General features: G+C 39.2%; 1 protein-coding gene across 1 annotated transcript; it reads right to left on the bottom strand.

The window, feature by feature from the left end:
- Positions 1-1,267: 1,267 nt before the first annotated feature.
- On the bottom strand, positions 1,268-12,821 carry cnih2 (cornichon family AMPA receptor auxiliary protein 2). The gene is made up of 7 exons (XM_086012828.1): positions 12,361-12,821; positions 11,015-11,279; positions 8,435-8,503; positions 7,497-7,544; positions 5,969-6,081; positions 5,724-5,867; positions 1,268-3,915 (listed from the first exon to the last, which is right to left on the bottom strand). The coding sequence occupies exons 2-7, from the start codon at positions 11,093-11,095 to the stop codon at positions 3,888-3,890; spliced, it is 483 nt and encodes a 160-aa protein (XP_085868954.1). The 5' UTR covers positions 11,096-11,279; positions 12,361-12,821; the 3' UTR covers positions 1,268-3,887.
- Positions 12,822-15,440: the final 2,619 nt, after the last annotated feature.

Genomic DNA, 15,440 nt, shown 5'->3' on the forward strand with positions numbered 1-15,440 from the left:
TTTGAGCATTTTTGGCCCAGAATTTTATATAGTAGACAAAAAGTATGTCACTGAATTACTGTAAGTGGAAATCAAATAATAATTTTATTTCAAGACGTAAAGAGGATGTCAAGTCAAAAAAGATTCTTAATAATATATTCGATGTGGCACTACTAGTCTAAACACTGCGTTCTGATTAACATTGTGTTTGTGGAATGTGAACTTGTTATGGTTCCGTTGGATCCAGAAAAGAGTGCATCCCACAAATATAGACAGAGAAAAGTTGTCAAACAAAAATGTATTAACAAAATTTTACTACCGTCCAAAGTTCGACAAAAGTTGCTGGCAACACAGCGGGAAAATTGGGACAACAGAAAACGCTTGCAATACCAGGCAATGAAATGATTAACACAAAATTACCTCTACACCTCTACACCTGGAAAAAACACGCGAACCAGAGAAAATGAAAAACTATCTTAGTCAAGAAAAAACACTTGGAGCACCGAGAGCAAGCAAGGGAGAATAATCTGACAACAGGTCTTCGACGACGCTGACTTTTAAAGTCCTCAATTGGGGATGCAGAAGAGGTGTGGCGCCAAAAGACACACCCACAACTCAGCTGACAGACTGCCGAACCATGACAGAACCAATCAGAAAAATCCACCCGTTTTTATCCATCTCAGTGGGCGGCCATTTTGCCACTTGTTGTCGACTGAAAATGACATCACAGTTGCTCAGGGCTCAGGTAACGACCGTTACGGTTCACCTGTTTCTGGGTTTAGCCACGGAACATTATTTGCTAAATAAAGTAAAAATAATTCCATAATGTTATCACCATAGTGACTGTATATTAGGGCTTTAGCTAGCAATTATTTTAATAACGGCTTAATTTGTCCATTATTTTTTCGAAGAATGGTTGAATCCGATTTTTTAAAAGTCTTTCCATTTCCATCCCTTTGTTCGAAAACAGAACATTATTTCACATTTGCAGTATAGAAAATACACAAATATAAACTAATAATTATGATTCTGTAGCTTGTTTGGCCTATATCATGTCAAAAATAGGCAAAAATGTTCACCAGTGTTTTCTAAAATAAAAGCAGCTGTTTGCAAATGTAATACTGAAAGATTAAACACAAAGATAATCAGTCTGAGAATATTACTGTCATTGAGAGAGAGAGAGAGGCAGAAATCTTAAAGATTTGGACAATTGTCTGTAAAAGAGGCTCCACAGATGGGCAAGATACTGATTCTAAAGACAGGAAAGAAGAAAAATGCACCATTTTTATGTGGGATATATTCATTTTATTACAATACATATGAATTGCTTGTTTATGAACTGTACATCATATTGTAACCTGGTTGATCTAAAGTTGTCCATCGAACTGGTTATAGCATACAATGATCAGAAATGTATAAAAGACAGTTACAAATAGATATGCTTGAAATGACTTCAATGTTTGTTTGGAGATTACATACATGGATACAAAGAGACAGTCAACCAAATTTTATTCCTCCAACTGTCCTTGTGGTGATTTTCCTTTCATGTATACTCCCTTGACACAACATTAAGGTACACCTGCGCAACTAACTTTACAACACTACAACGTTTAATCTCACCTCTTTGATCGTATGAAAACGGGACATGAATATCTTGGTTTTGATCTAGCGTTCGTACTGAATATGATGAAATTGTGCAGGTGTCCTCAATATTATGGCCATGATTGTTTTGTTTTATTTTCATTTAAAAATGTATTCCTTTCTTTACTTCAAGATGTAATGTACTTCATTTCATTTAAGTAACTTACTATTATTCCCATAGCATCATTCCAACTGAAAGGATTAGCATTTCTCAATTTAGCGCTTAACTTGCTTAACTTGGATAGCCAGTGGCCTTGTTTACACAAAAATGTTTATTGCAATAATTACTCTAAAGCGGGTGTCAGAATAAGACATGCACACCATGTAAAAAAATAGACATAACAATGTATCTTAAATATGAAACGGCTTCTAGTACCATTACTATATTGAAACACTTTAATTGCACTTTAACCCGCAATGATTTTTGCAAGCATTTTGTAGCACGTATGGCAGTGGCTTGACATTGTCTGCCCTCGTTTTGTTTTTCTTCAGTTTGACAGTTTATCAGCTAGTAGTATGAGATTGGTATGGACAACACATACAACAATAACAAAAATGTTTTCTGACTCCAAACTTAAATTATGTTCTGTAATGTGTAAACTAAATCATGACATTCTCCAAGCAATCTATATACCATAATTTAAATATGAAGTCATTCAGAAGAAAATCAGTAAATCAAGTTATTGTTGCCCATGGTAACATAGCCAATGTGTACTTGAATTATTTGCAAACAATGTCATTTATTCCAGTGTTAGGCTTTAATCCTAGTATTGCTGTCTATTCAAAATGTGTTTTCCATACACACTGACTTACACAAAATATGTTGACGGTGATGTTGATAAATGTTCATAATATTTTGACAGGCTGCAGTACTCTCACTTTTTCCTAAATAGCAACACCATACGTGTCATTAGCACTTGGAGCCAGAGGTGGGGAAACAGTTTTATCATGCCTGTGAATTTCTGTACTCCTACTGCTTGTTCAAATCACAATGGAATCATCTTTTATCTACAAAAGTCCAACTAATGAACACATGAGAGCAAGAGCAGATGAGCGAAGGCTTGGTCATCAAGCAGCAATGACTTCATGTGTCTGATTGTATTATCTAGATGAGTGAAATGACTCTTTATGTCTGAAAGAATCATTATCACTGAGTTTCCCACTCAGTTATTACAAACACACATACACAACATGGTTGTCAAACCTAATACGTTGCTAGTTTGGGTTTTTTAATTGCTTATCAGACAGGAAATGTCACTGTGCTAAAATAGCTAGCATTGGTGCTAATGTGTAAACTTAACTGGAAATAAGGCTGTTTCTGCGCACTAAAAGTAGAGAACACATTTGAGTTATATCTTTTATACTTTTCTCTTTTTAAGAAAACCATTAACCAAGATTTTTTTTTTTTTTAAGTGAAATCCAAGACATGGTGTGACGCCTTATCATTTACAGACAGTGACAATGTACATTATTTCTCAAGCCCCATCGTTGCTTTTCACTTTTCCCATGTTCTTTGGCGCAATGTTTTTCATATACAATCGTTTGGCATTGAATGTGTGAGCACAAAGCTCTGTCGAGGGGGGGAAAAAAAAATGTAGTCATTTTTGTAGTTTGAAAATGACCTTGATGACCCTGCTTACCAAGGTTTTCTCTCCACCTTGAGTGAAAGTGGCTGTGCACGCACCGATCTGTAATATCCCTGCCTGCATTTTTACAGTGATTTTGACTTCTTCTCCATTTGACAGTAAAATGTATCCACAGCAAAGCAGAAATACAGTGCTTGGATATTTGAAGCGTCTATCAAAATATGGATTAATACCAAACAGCTTGGCATGTGCACACTTTCCGAGTCAAAGATTACAGACAAATTATTTTGTGTTCCAGCCCATGTTAAATGTTTGGAGAATCACAGTGAGTTAAGCGACTAGATCAGTAAGAGCAGCATGGGATTACTCCAGCCCTTCAGAGTCCTTGTTAAGATTTGTAATGAGGCGTAAAAGGCAACGCAAACACCTTTTCCATCCCCAGCTTCACTTCCATCCTCCATCCATTCCTGTGTCCATCCGTCTCACTGCAGTGTTTGTAATAAAGCGATATAAATGGATCGGAGGCAACACCTTTACATTCACAATGGCACTCAGATTGGGTTTGTTTACGTTCAACTTCCAAAGCGGGAAACCCGAGCCACTGATGGGAAGGTTAACATGGACAGGAAGAGCTGATGTCGTTGTTTGCTGCTTTTCTGTCGAGCTCAGCGTGAGAATCTGTTAGAAGCTCACCAGGGCATAGACCATGCTTGATCAACGAATGGATCAAGACCACGATGAAGAAACACAAATGGATGATGGCAAAGGTGAAGAATCAAGAATGGGCAGTTAATGACATTTTTTTGCAAGTCCTACAGCATTTTAAAGTGGAAGTCAACACAAACATATTTTTTTCGAGAATATGTTCTATAAAAGCCCACCAGTTGAAACAAGGCATTTTGATAAATATTGCGTTTGTGGAATAAGAGTTAATCCACCCGTTTTTAGCCATCTCTGGGGGCGGCCATTTTGTCACTTCTGTTGACTGAAAATGACATTACAACTGCTCAGGGCTCAGGTAACAACCACTCAAGGCTGACCTGTTTGCTGAAGCTGAGCCGTGATTGGTCGTTACCTGAGCCCTGAGCAGTTGTGATGTCATTTTCAGTCAACAGAAGTCACAAAATGGCCGCCGCTGCGATGGCTAAAAAAGGGTGGGTTTTGTTGCTTCACTCATATTCCACAAACACAATATTAATCAGAATGCCGTGTTTAAACTAGTGGGCCTGCTGGGAACATATTCTTGAAAAAATATGTTTGGCTTGATTTCCTTCTAAATTCATCTTAGGCTGTATTTATACTATTTGGTTCAAGTGGCATAATCCCAATTTCATTTTGCCATCCATCATGGCAGTTGCACAGTGACCCCTATTTTGTGGACCTGTCGCGTGAGTCTCTTCCATCAATGCCGTACCAACTCAATTACAAAATGAAATATTGAAAACATGCAGATAAAGGAAAAGTTTACCGCCGAGCAACATGTTTTATCTTGGTTATCTAGAAATCAATGATCGTTGGCCTCTGGCCATTGAAACCAACCGATTTAGTGATATTCCTGAAGGTAATAGATGAATGAATTTCACTTTCAATTTTCAATTTCTTTTATATTCACTTTTCTTATATATTGTAGACTTTTTTAAGAGAGTGTATGTTTCATGATACAACTAACTACAACATAACCCTGGCATGTTCTGTTGGCCAGATGAAGAAAAGATTAAAAGGCTTTTTTGTAATTGCAAATGTTATCACTACATCTTGGAAAAGAAGACATGATAGACTGTTTTTGAGTTTTTGTTGTACTTTGTAATTTCCTTGCTGGTTATCTTAAAAAGCCCATGCGGGCTGGGCGCACTATTGTATGCATGACACAACAATAAAAAAGGCATTCATTCATCGTACCTAATATTTATTATTTGACTTCTATTTTTTCATTTTGGTTTGGAATAAGTCAATTAAGCAGTTATTCATTGAGATTCATTTGAAGTTAAAAATATTGAAAAATAACACATTACTTCAGGGGACTCCGACGTAAAGTGAACCTGTCTTCGATTTCCAGCGGTCACACCACTCATGAATAGGAGCAACGTCTAAAAATACCCAAAGTTTGATCTTTAACCAGGGCGCTCTGAATCCAGAGACATGTTTTCCAGTCCAACGTCACGAACATCCGTTGACTATGAATCACAGAAGCATTGGCAAAGTCGAGGTCATTACATCTCTCTTCACCGATATGACTCACATTCAACCCTGTTGGCAATTTATAGTCTTAAATTTACTTAGCATGTATGTTTTTGGAATGTGGGAGGAACTCCACACAGTAAAATCAAAACCGAGATTTGAGCCCCGAACCTCTGAACAGGAAGGCAGAAATACTAACCATTATTGCACCGTGCTCTTTAATAAATTTACAGTTTAACCAAAAAGTGGGGTATAATTGACGAATCGGAACTGGATAATAAGACTTTTAGTATGAATACAGCCTTAGAGCATGGAAAGGGTTATTCGAGTTCAACGTACCTGTAGAGATAATAGAAGAAAGAGACAAGATAAAAGCCCAGTTTGCACCACGACTCCTTCTGGCAGTAATTGAGGATGTCAGCGTTCATCACACTTACGGGATCGTACATGACCTCTGACCCATCGGCCGGTCGATGGAAAAACCTGAGAAGAATATACGGAGAGGCGTGTCTTATCAGAATTACATCGTATCTGGATCAGAAGCACTTTCAAGACTTCTGTCAAGGGGAGCGTGCACGTCGTACCTCCACAGATGGTAGAAGAGAAGTGGGATATTTAGGCCAAGTGTGACCCACTCTTCGGCACACATGAACATTAGGCAAAAGAGTCCATGGATAGAATACTCTGGTACCACCAACTGAACACAGCACATACAGGGAGTCAGTATTAGTAGCGCAGTAAGGAGCATTTTTTTGGATGGTACATTAACTCATTCACTGCCATTGACGTATTTATTTGTCTTTTCACGGTCCAGCCATTCAATCCCGGGAATTCTATTTTTTTCACTTTTTTTTTTAAACGTTAGGGTGAAAGAGGGTCTGAAAATGTCTGGCAGTGAATGAGTTCACTTTTATTGGGACCATACATTCTTGTTTTGACTGCCTTAAATGATTGGAGGATACAATATAATACTGGTCACTCAATCACTAGCGACTTTTTCTCATGTGAAAAAATGGGCGAGATCAAACAAATGGTGCTTCTTCTGCCATCAAGATGTAAATAGCTGGAAATAAAAGCTGAGATTTTGATTTGATGTCAAACACAAATGTTTCAATCAACCACTAAGTAAAGGATATTTGTGTCACTGTTCCAATACCATTGCAGGGGAATGGGCTGTTAACGTCTCAAACAGTAGACGTGTGATTCCTTTGTGACATTTTGCCAAATGTGACATTACCATTCGATTCATTGATGTAGTTTTGTCACTGTGTGTTTTTTTGCGCAGCTGTTATTGATCAGTATTACCGCACTAATGGACACTTGAAAGTGCTTGAGAACTCTCCTCACCATTTGCGCAATTTTCATTGTATCAGGATTAACACACTACCTTTAAATTGCTCAGTGACTCTTTGTGTTTATGTCGTAAATGTTCAGTATTTGTTATAGTGGCTTGTTTGCTCTAGCGTAAGAGTGGCTCGAACTAACAGTGGCAAATTCCGTACGTGGCTTTAACATACTTTGCCAATACAAATGATTCTTTTGTATGATTCTGAGTCTGTTTTTTTCCCATGTTGAGTTTTTCAAGTTGAACAAATTCAGTGTATTTTGTACATCATGTTGAATATGTTTTGTTGCACATTTCAGTTTCTGTATTTTGCTGCGCGATTGGGACAAACTTTTAGAAACAAGCGCTTATTAATTCATTATTATTGTATCTTATTTTACTCACATTACAAACAATCACGCTGCATTATTTACATTATCATTTCATCTTACACCGACACGTTCTGTCGATGACTTTGCTCATTTGCCCCTCTGAAATGGACTTGCCTCGCCCCAAGCTCTGAGCTGAATTTCATGAAAATCAAAATGGCTTCCTCCGTGTGGCAGATGTGACGGATACAATGGTTTTGTCTGGAAAATGTGGTGAAAAATAGCGACATGAGTCTGTGAGAGTTATGAATCAGTGTGTGGGTGTGGAGTGAAGCCTTAAAGGTGGCTCCACGTGAAATGGAGAGTGCGTCATGGCACTCCCAATAGCGGGGGAAACCAATGAAGCCCCCCTGGTGTTGTTATTGAGCTTGTGTCAGGTGAAAAACTGAAATAACTCACTCTGCGAAGAAGGTTGCAGATTCGCTCAATATTGAGAATCCTTTCCCTCTGTGGATCAGAAATAAAGTAAACGACAGTCTTCTTTTGTATTTCTACATCCATTTCTTACTTTTAGTACTAAATATGCTGGCTTTTTTTTACATTCAAACACACGTGCATTAAAAACGAAAGGACAAAAATGATGCATCTTTGGCGCTCAAAAGATATTCACTTTGATTGAATCGTTCGCAATTACTGAACATTCAGGTTATTTTCATGCTTACTTTTTCTTTGATCATTATAGATGCGTGTTCTTGCCTTTGCATCGGCTGCCACTCATGACATTCCATCACTGACCTTTCTCAATTTTTCGACATTGTGGTTGCCCCAGTCAAAGATAATGCTAGGAAAATATATTTTCATTCTGATTACATTTGAAATGTATGCGTGTGTGCGTGCGTGTGTGTGTGGCTGGCGCTCCTCCACACTCCCACAGCCTGATTTCACAGTTTCCTCTCCCACTCCTCATCACTCTCACTTTGCAGCTTCACGTTGTTGCTGGAACATTCTCTAAGAATCTCACAGCTGATGCCAACTTGCAAAAGTGTACAATAGCAGTCAACAGCGGTTCGACGTTGTCAAGAGAAACATTTTCATCCATTTGGTTGAGTAGGAATTCCCAATTGGGACTCCAGTAAAAAAAAGTTCCTTTCGAGTGAGATGAAACGTATACAATATCTGAACTTGTGATCCCATTGTGTAAGTATAAATAGTGGCCTCATTTGTATCAGCTCTACAAAGCTCGTGAACCCATGAATTAATGAGCATTCTGAAAATAAAAGAAAATAAACAAAGCTAAGAAAGGTTGAGCATGCCTGAATGTTTTTGACACTTCAAGGTAGATTTAAAAAAAAAAAAAGATTTTCCTGAATGCACATGCAACACAAGGCGTCTCTTACCGCTCTGGTGGGATTGCTCTGGTCGATGGGGTTTTTGAAGTCCGTGCGCAGTTCATCAAACGCAATAATCTGAAAGATAGCACATGTGAACTTGTTTACATTCACATGCCTTTAGAATGTGCTATTGAACACATACAGATACTATCACTTTGTGTTCATGATGGCAAGAGTTTATAAGCAATAACATGGTAGAAAAAAGTGCAATGCAAAATGCATCTTTTAATGTCCCTGCTGAAACTTTCAATTGAAACCAACTGTTACAGTTATACATTTAAAGGAGAAGTCAACCCAAACATATATTTTTCAAGAATATGTTCTATGCAGGCCCACTAGTTGAAACAAGGCAATATGATTAATATAAAATATGAGTTAAGCAGCAAAATCAACCCGTTTTTAGCCATCGCTGCGGCGGCCATTTTGTCACTCCCGTCGACTGAAAATGACATCACAGTTGCTCAGGGCTCAGATAATGACCAATCAAGGCTCACCCGTTTTCTGAAGATGAGCTGTGATTGGTCTTTATATGAGCCCTGAGCATCTGTGATGTCATTTTCTGTCGACAGAAATGACAAAATGGCCGACACCAGAGATGGCTAAAAACGGTTGGATTAACTCTTATTCCACAAACACATTATTTATCAGAATGCTGTGTTTCAACTAGTGGGCCTGAATAGAACATATTCTCAAAAAGAAAATATGTTTGGGTTAACTTCCGTTTTAATATAACAACTAAAATATTGAGCCTTGTTTTGTTTCAGTTTCTGAAAGCATAGTTTGTTTAGCCATGCACACTCAATGTCTTCAATGTCAATGGAAGTCATTAAAAGAACACATTTCTGCAGATAAGTGTGTGGTACACCTCCTAAAATTGACACCGAGCATGCAAAGTGAGCATGTGGGTTATTTCCTGCGGGTCTGTATGACTCTCTCCCTCCTTTTTCACGTTTGTAAACAGATACAGTTTCCATAGCAACAAGGCAAACCCCTCAGTGGGTTCCATGGTTACGATTGCAGTGAACAAATGATCTGATTGGCTGACAGCCCAATTCAATTGGGATATTCTGGCACTGCGTTGGGGCTCGCTCGGGGGGTTACGCCGGTTGGGTGGCTCAGGATCACACTTTGATAAGCCTTTCAATCACGCGGTTGAACGGCAATTCAGACATCCGCTGGCTTGCCGTTTCCCCACCCGCCCCCTTGCTTTCGCGCACACTCGCGCAGACACGCCAGCTGACTAATACAGTATGTAGTCACACCATTCCGTCAGTCAGTATACGTTAGTCATTTTGTGACAGCTACTTTGGAGTTCAAATTATGTTGTCCTCGTGAGGAGCGACTATTGTTGTGGAGCTTCAGTGTTTGTCAAGTCCCCGCAAAAGTCTCTGGCGAGGTCTGTGCAAATTTTACCGACAAAATGCCGCCGATTCATACCAGTCAGGCAATAAGATGAGTGCTTTGCTGCCTCCCTGAATCAATTATGTGCAGTTTGCTGTGGTGTGAACAACTTGTTTCAGGAGCAGGTTTATTGTCAACATGAATCCACCAAAATTCACAAGTAAGCTGTTCTGATGAAAATGTTGTCAGATTTTGGCCCCAAAAATTAAGTATCAGTCTCATTTTTTTTTAATCCTGATAAGTTTGAACAATACAACAATAATCTTAAATTTACTTGCATGTCAAATGTGTTTAAATTTTTATATTTGTGGCAAAAATCATATGACTTTTGACATTTCATCTTATATTTAAGCGGACATTAGTGTTGTAACATACTTTATTTCACAACAACTGAAACACTACAGGATCAAACCCAGTGAGAGAGCTTGTTTGTCTTTGTCTTCGGCCATTCATATTCTATTTCGTGTTTATGATGATTAGAGTTATTACCATAAAACATTTTGGAAGATTGCGTAAAAATGGTTGTATTTCCCTCCTTGGATATACGTGATATATTGTAATACAGAAGAACGTGTTGAAAGACTGTAAGAGGTTGTTTTAGAGAAAATGAAAAATATTTGCTTTTCATGTTGATCTGCATCGATCTTATTGTACTGTTTTGAGGAAACGTTACTTTAAAGCACTTTACAGCAACATTGCTAGCCTTGGATATTGTCGCTTTTCCAGCTCATGTCTGCAATCTTACAGCGTGCAATGCTCTGACTGATCTCACTGCATATGCATGTTGCTGGAAACAAAAAATGTCTCTGTGACCGTTATTTCTGCGGCATTACACACATACACACTTCGGAGGCTCCCAATTGAGTCAGGATATCTTCCCGTTCTGGTGTTTGCCATGAACAATATGTCACATGGTGCTTTCCAGAGGGAATTTCAACACACCTGACACTGACACACATATGCAATTACTGAGCCTGTCTTGAGCTTCAAATTGATAATTACTTACATTTATCCCCGCCGCGAGATAAACGGTACGCATGCACCTGATCGCTCCTGGAGAAGGTGCAGTACTGCGTTGCTGTCAGTGTTGTACAACTACGTGCGGGTGGATGTGTTTGCCTTGCCTGGGTCGCCCGGAGCTTTGCCGGCTGGCATTGTGTGAATCCACTTAAGTGCTGTACTCACCTGCCAGATGACAAAGAAGATGAGGGCGGCGCACAGCACCAAGGTGAGCATGTAGCAGAAGGCCGCAAAAGTGAACGCCATGGCAGTGCCAGCCAGCCTGACGACGAGACTGGTCGAGAGAGAGAAAGGGAAACCCCTCCTTTTCCTCTCTCTGTCTGTGGCTCTCTGCAACCCACCCGCCTTCTAAGGCAGATTTGTTTTTCTCACTTTGGCACCCTCAGGTGCAACTCTGGATCATCCAGGGAGGTCAAGCACTCAGTTTCAGCTAGAATCAATCACAAGTTAGAGTTTCAGTGCATGCACTCGTTTCGTGATCTCTATTGAGTTGAGTTTGGATGAACAGTAAACGGCTGTATGAGCTAAGGATGGATCGATTATCGGCGCCGATATTCGTCGTCATATTTTGATGAATATCGGTATATGCCTTTTTTTTTTTTAAATACGATAATAAATCAACTTAAAACTGTGTTAACTTCAAGGAACTATTTTTTTAAATTTTCAGTGAACTTTATTAGCGATTCTACCGACCCTGGGAACACCCTGCAACTTTTGGTTTTGTTTGAAATCAAAACAAAAATAAATTTGAACATTTCAGTCATTTTGAAATTTTAGAGAAGTTTATTTACGTCGAAAACTATGTTTAAGATTTCATGCAACTTTTCAAGACATGCTGATGAGCCTGTGAGTTCCCTGAACTTTGTTAGAATTTTACAACAAAGATTCATATTGTCAAAAATTTATAATAATGAAAAAAATTCAACATTATGCAAGTCTGAAAAATTGTTCAATAAACATGCGTAAAGATGTTTCAACAAAGTTAAGAGTTTTAATTTGTTTTTATTTTTTCGATGCCAATATTTTTCTTTTGACCGAAAATGAATATCGACTCCAAATATCGGTTAATCGGCCTCCTTGACTACTAATAATCGGTATCGGGCCTGAAAATAAACATATCGGCCTATCTCTAGTATGAACATTCATAACGCATATTGAAACTGAACAACAGCTTTGACGACAGCAGCATTGTTTGAGTTGTTATCAAAGATGCTTATGACTCGTGGCAGTTAAGCACTTTCTTTCATGGCTTTCGGTCCAACTGCTGCTTCGGAGTAAAGACACTAGTGAACCATTTGTTTCTAATAGTGCCAGCCCAACTGTTGCCAATGTTTACACAAGCATTCTTTTGATGTCTCTCTTACGTTTTGGATCATTGCAAGGCTGCCGTTGTTAGAACCAAATGACAAATAATGTCAGCATCACAAATCTAAGACGATCATACACAGTAAAAGACGGATGGGTAACATAGACTAATATTTGGACTGATGTAAATAGTGAGCCGAGAATACCTGTATCTGGCTGGTGAGGCGTCTGCCACAGAACACAACATTCCACACGGTCCACGTCTTGGTCAATTTGGGTCGGCAGCATGTCACAACTCTCTTCTCTCATCCCTAAACCATCTCCATCCATTAACATTTAAAAGAGGCTTGGCTGCCTTGGTTCAATTCTTAAGAAAAAACATGTCAACAGAGGAAGCATCTATGCTCATTTGGACTTAATACAATACAAAAAATACAATTCTCCACATCAGGCGTATGAAGTTAATTGGTCCTCCTCTTTGCTCTCTCCCTGTCCTCTCTTTTTTAAGATCTATGATAGAAAGTGGAGGAGGTTTCTGTATTTTCTGACTCTATTGTCCGTCTGCTTCCTTTGCCTGGGAGAGATGTATTTCTATCATGCTCAATATTGGAAGGATCAGCCAATCGCATCACCCCGTTTTCCCTCCTGCTCTTATTTGCTATCTCCTCTCTCAACCCTCTCCGTCTCCTGCCTCTTTGCCCCCCCCCCCGCACAGTTTCTCTCACTCTCTCTCTCTCTCTCTCTCTCTCTCTCTCTCCCTCTCTCAACCATTTATACATTTCCATAATCGCCTGGTCCCCAGAGACTGATGAGGGGGCAGGGCAAGCAGAAAATGTTTTTCCCTTTTGTCTGCATCTCTATTGTACCCATTCACCAATTACTTGAGTCATTCTGCACAAGCGTCTCCCCTGTAAATTCTCCTTATTTCCAACCTCACATTCCAAAAGTGTCGGAGATGAATGAAGCCGTCATTAAAAGTCCATCCCGGCTTCATCACATCGATTCTATTGTCTCATGACCATTTCCTGCTGTGACCCGGTGATGTAAAAGATGGAAATGAGCAGCTCCCGCCAGTCATTGCATAGTTCAGCCTTCCCCGGAATAACATACTACAATAGCCAACCAGCTGTATGCACTTGGTTCACCCAATACTCAAAGGGTAAGGGTGTCATTTGATTTCACTCTGCATTGATTGTAAGTATTTTTACTCCGTTTAAAGTGAAAGGGCCTAAAATACACATACACTATGTCCCAAGCTGTAAATGTCAAGTAGCCTATCAAAAGGGCAAGAGCCTCAAAGCTTACCAAGAGTCCATACTTCATCAATTCTGATCAATAAATCAAGTTGATTGAATCAGCAGCACGACAGGCCAGTGTTTGGAACGCCTGCTTCACAATTCTGTCCTGGTTTTGAATCTTGACTCAAACTTTCCCGTGCGGAGTTTGCATGTTCTCTCGCCATGCTTTTGTAGATCTTCCACTGGTACTGCCATACTCCAAAACATGCTTGTTACATACAGTGGAGGAAGCCTCGAAATCAGGGGTCTTCAATCCTGTTCCTCGAGGCATCCTGCCTGGCCTGGTTTCCATCCCTCCCTGCTGCACAACACACCTGATTCAAATCATCAGGTTCGTTTTCCAGCCTTGCTGATTATCTGACCATTTGAATCAGGCGTTGTTGCAGCAGGGAGGGATGGAAAATGGACAGGACAGCGGCCCTCGAGGAACAGGATTGAACACCCCTGCTCTAAATTGTCCATAGGTGTGAATGTGAATGGATGCCGATCAATATGTACTCTGTGACTGGCTGATGACCAGCTCGGGGTGAACCCCGCCTCCTTTCCAAAGTCAGCTGGGATTTGCTCCATGAGGATGAGCACTGTAGAAAATGAAGGGATAGATTTTTTTTTTTTTTACAATGCATTATTACACGATACATCAATAATCAAACAACTCATATCAGTTTTTATATTAGCCATATGATAGCATGACATAGTCACAAATATCATTGTCCTTATTTGCAGGTGACATATTACTGTATTTATTTTGGAACGTAGCTGACATTTTGAAGAACAGAAAATATTGACATCTTTTAAAATAAATTATGACAGAAGCAGATTCTCCATAAATAGCTCAAGTCTGTCCTCTAGTGGATATAACTGTGTATTGGTAACTGGTCTAGAAAATGGATGACTTGATAATGTAAGCTTTGTATGGGCTTACTAGAGATACTAATAAATAATTGTGTTTCTCTAAAATGTGGAAGTAAAGATAATTTATGTATCTAAATTATGGCAAATGATCACATCCAGTTCATTAATTTAAGGGGCAAACGTGAATTACACTGGTCAACAAATTCGTACAAAATATTTAATCAGAGATGCATAAATTATGTAGAGATATATTTTTTCGTGCTGATTCCAAATCGACCCTTTGCTTTTCTCTAGCATGTTAGCTTTTCATAATAACATAGCAACAATAATATGATATGCACTTTCTGAGTTAAGGGTTAGGTTCAGCAACAGGTGGATTTTTTTTTAAACGTCATAGCTATTAATTACAACGCATGGTAAAATCCATATTGCGCAAGCTTTTATAGGTCAAACTTAAAACAAACACCTGATGTGCTCGGGAAAAAAAGTAAAGACATGTCTCACAATCTGCGGCAAAAATACATTTATGGACACATAGTCAACTTTGATTAATATTTGCTTTTGAGCAGTGTATAAAGCCAGAACTGGACAACACAATTCCTTTATTCAAGCAATAAGGCTGCAGTGCAGTGATCATATCTGGGGGTCATTTTGGCTATTAATACTTAGAATGTTTTCAATCTTACCAATGTCTAAAAATTGGTGACTGACCCTGAGATTTAATCCTCTCGGAAAAGGTTGCGCCCGGAAATGCTCTGATTAGTTTGTTGCTGCAGATGAAGAGTGACAGATACTAAATGATCCACAAGATGGCGACATGCTGGAGAGAGTAACAGCAACAGATGGTCACATTAGGTGTCTAACAGGACTGATTAACAAATGACTCGCCGCCAATTCAAAATTCCTGCTTAGGGACTTTATGTGCAACAGCTTTAGATAGTTGCCTTTATGACAATATGTATATAGAAACATCGGCATTGCTAATTCAGATGACAATCTGCAGCGAGCTGTGATGGAAAGCTCCACCCGAAGCCAGACAGAAACGCAATTAACCCCAGTCGCGTCGCTCCGGTGGGACTGAAAGCATTGCTTTGTGATTTGAGAGACTAAGTGCAGCATTTAGAGGGATATTG

This window comes from Filicampus tigris, chromosome 17, assembly GCF_054856515.1.
Source record: "Filicampus tigris isolate MCC_2025a chromosome 17, RoL_Ftig_1.0, whole genome shotgun sequence".
Lineage (NCBI taxonomy): Eukaryota > Metazoa > Chordata > Actinopteri > Syngnathiformes > Syngnathidae > Filicampus > Filicampus tigris.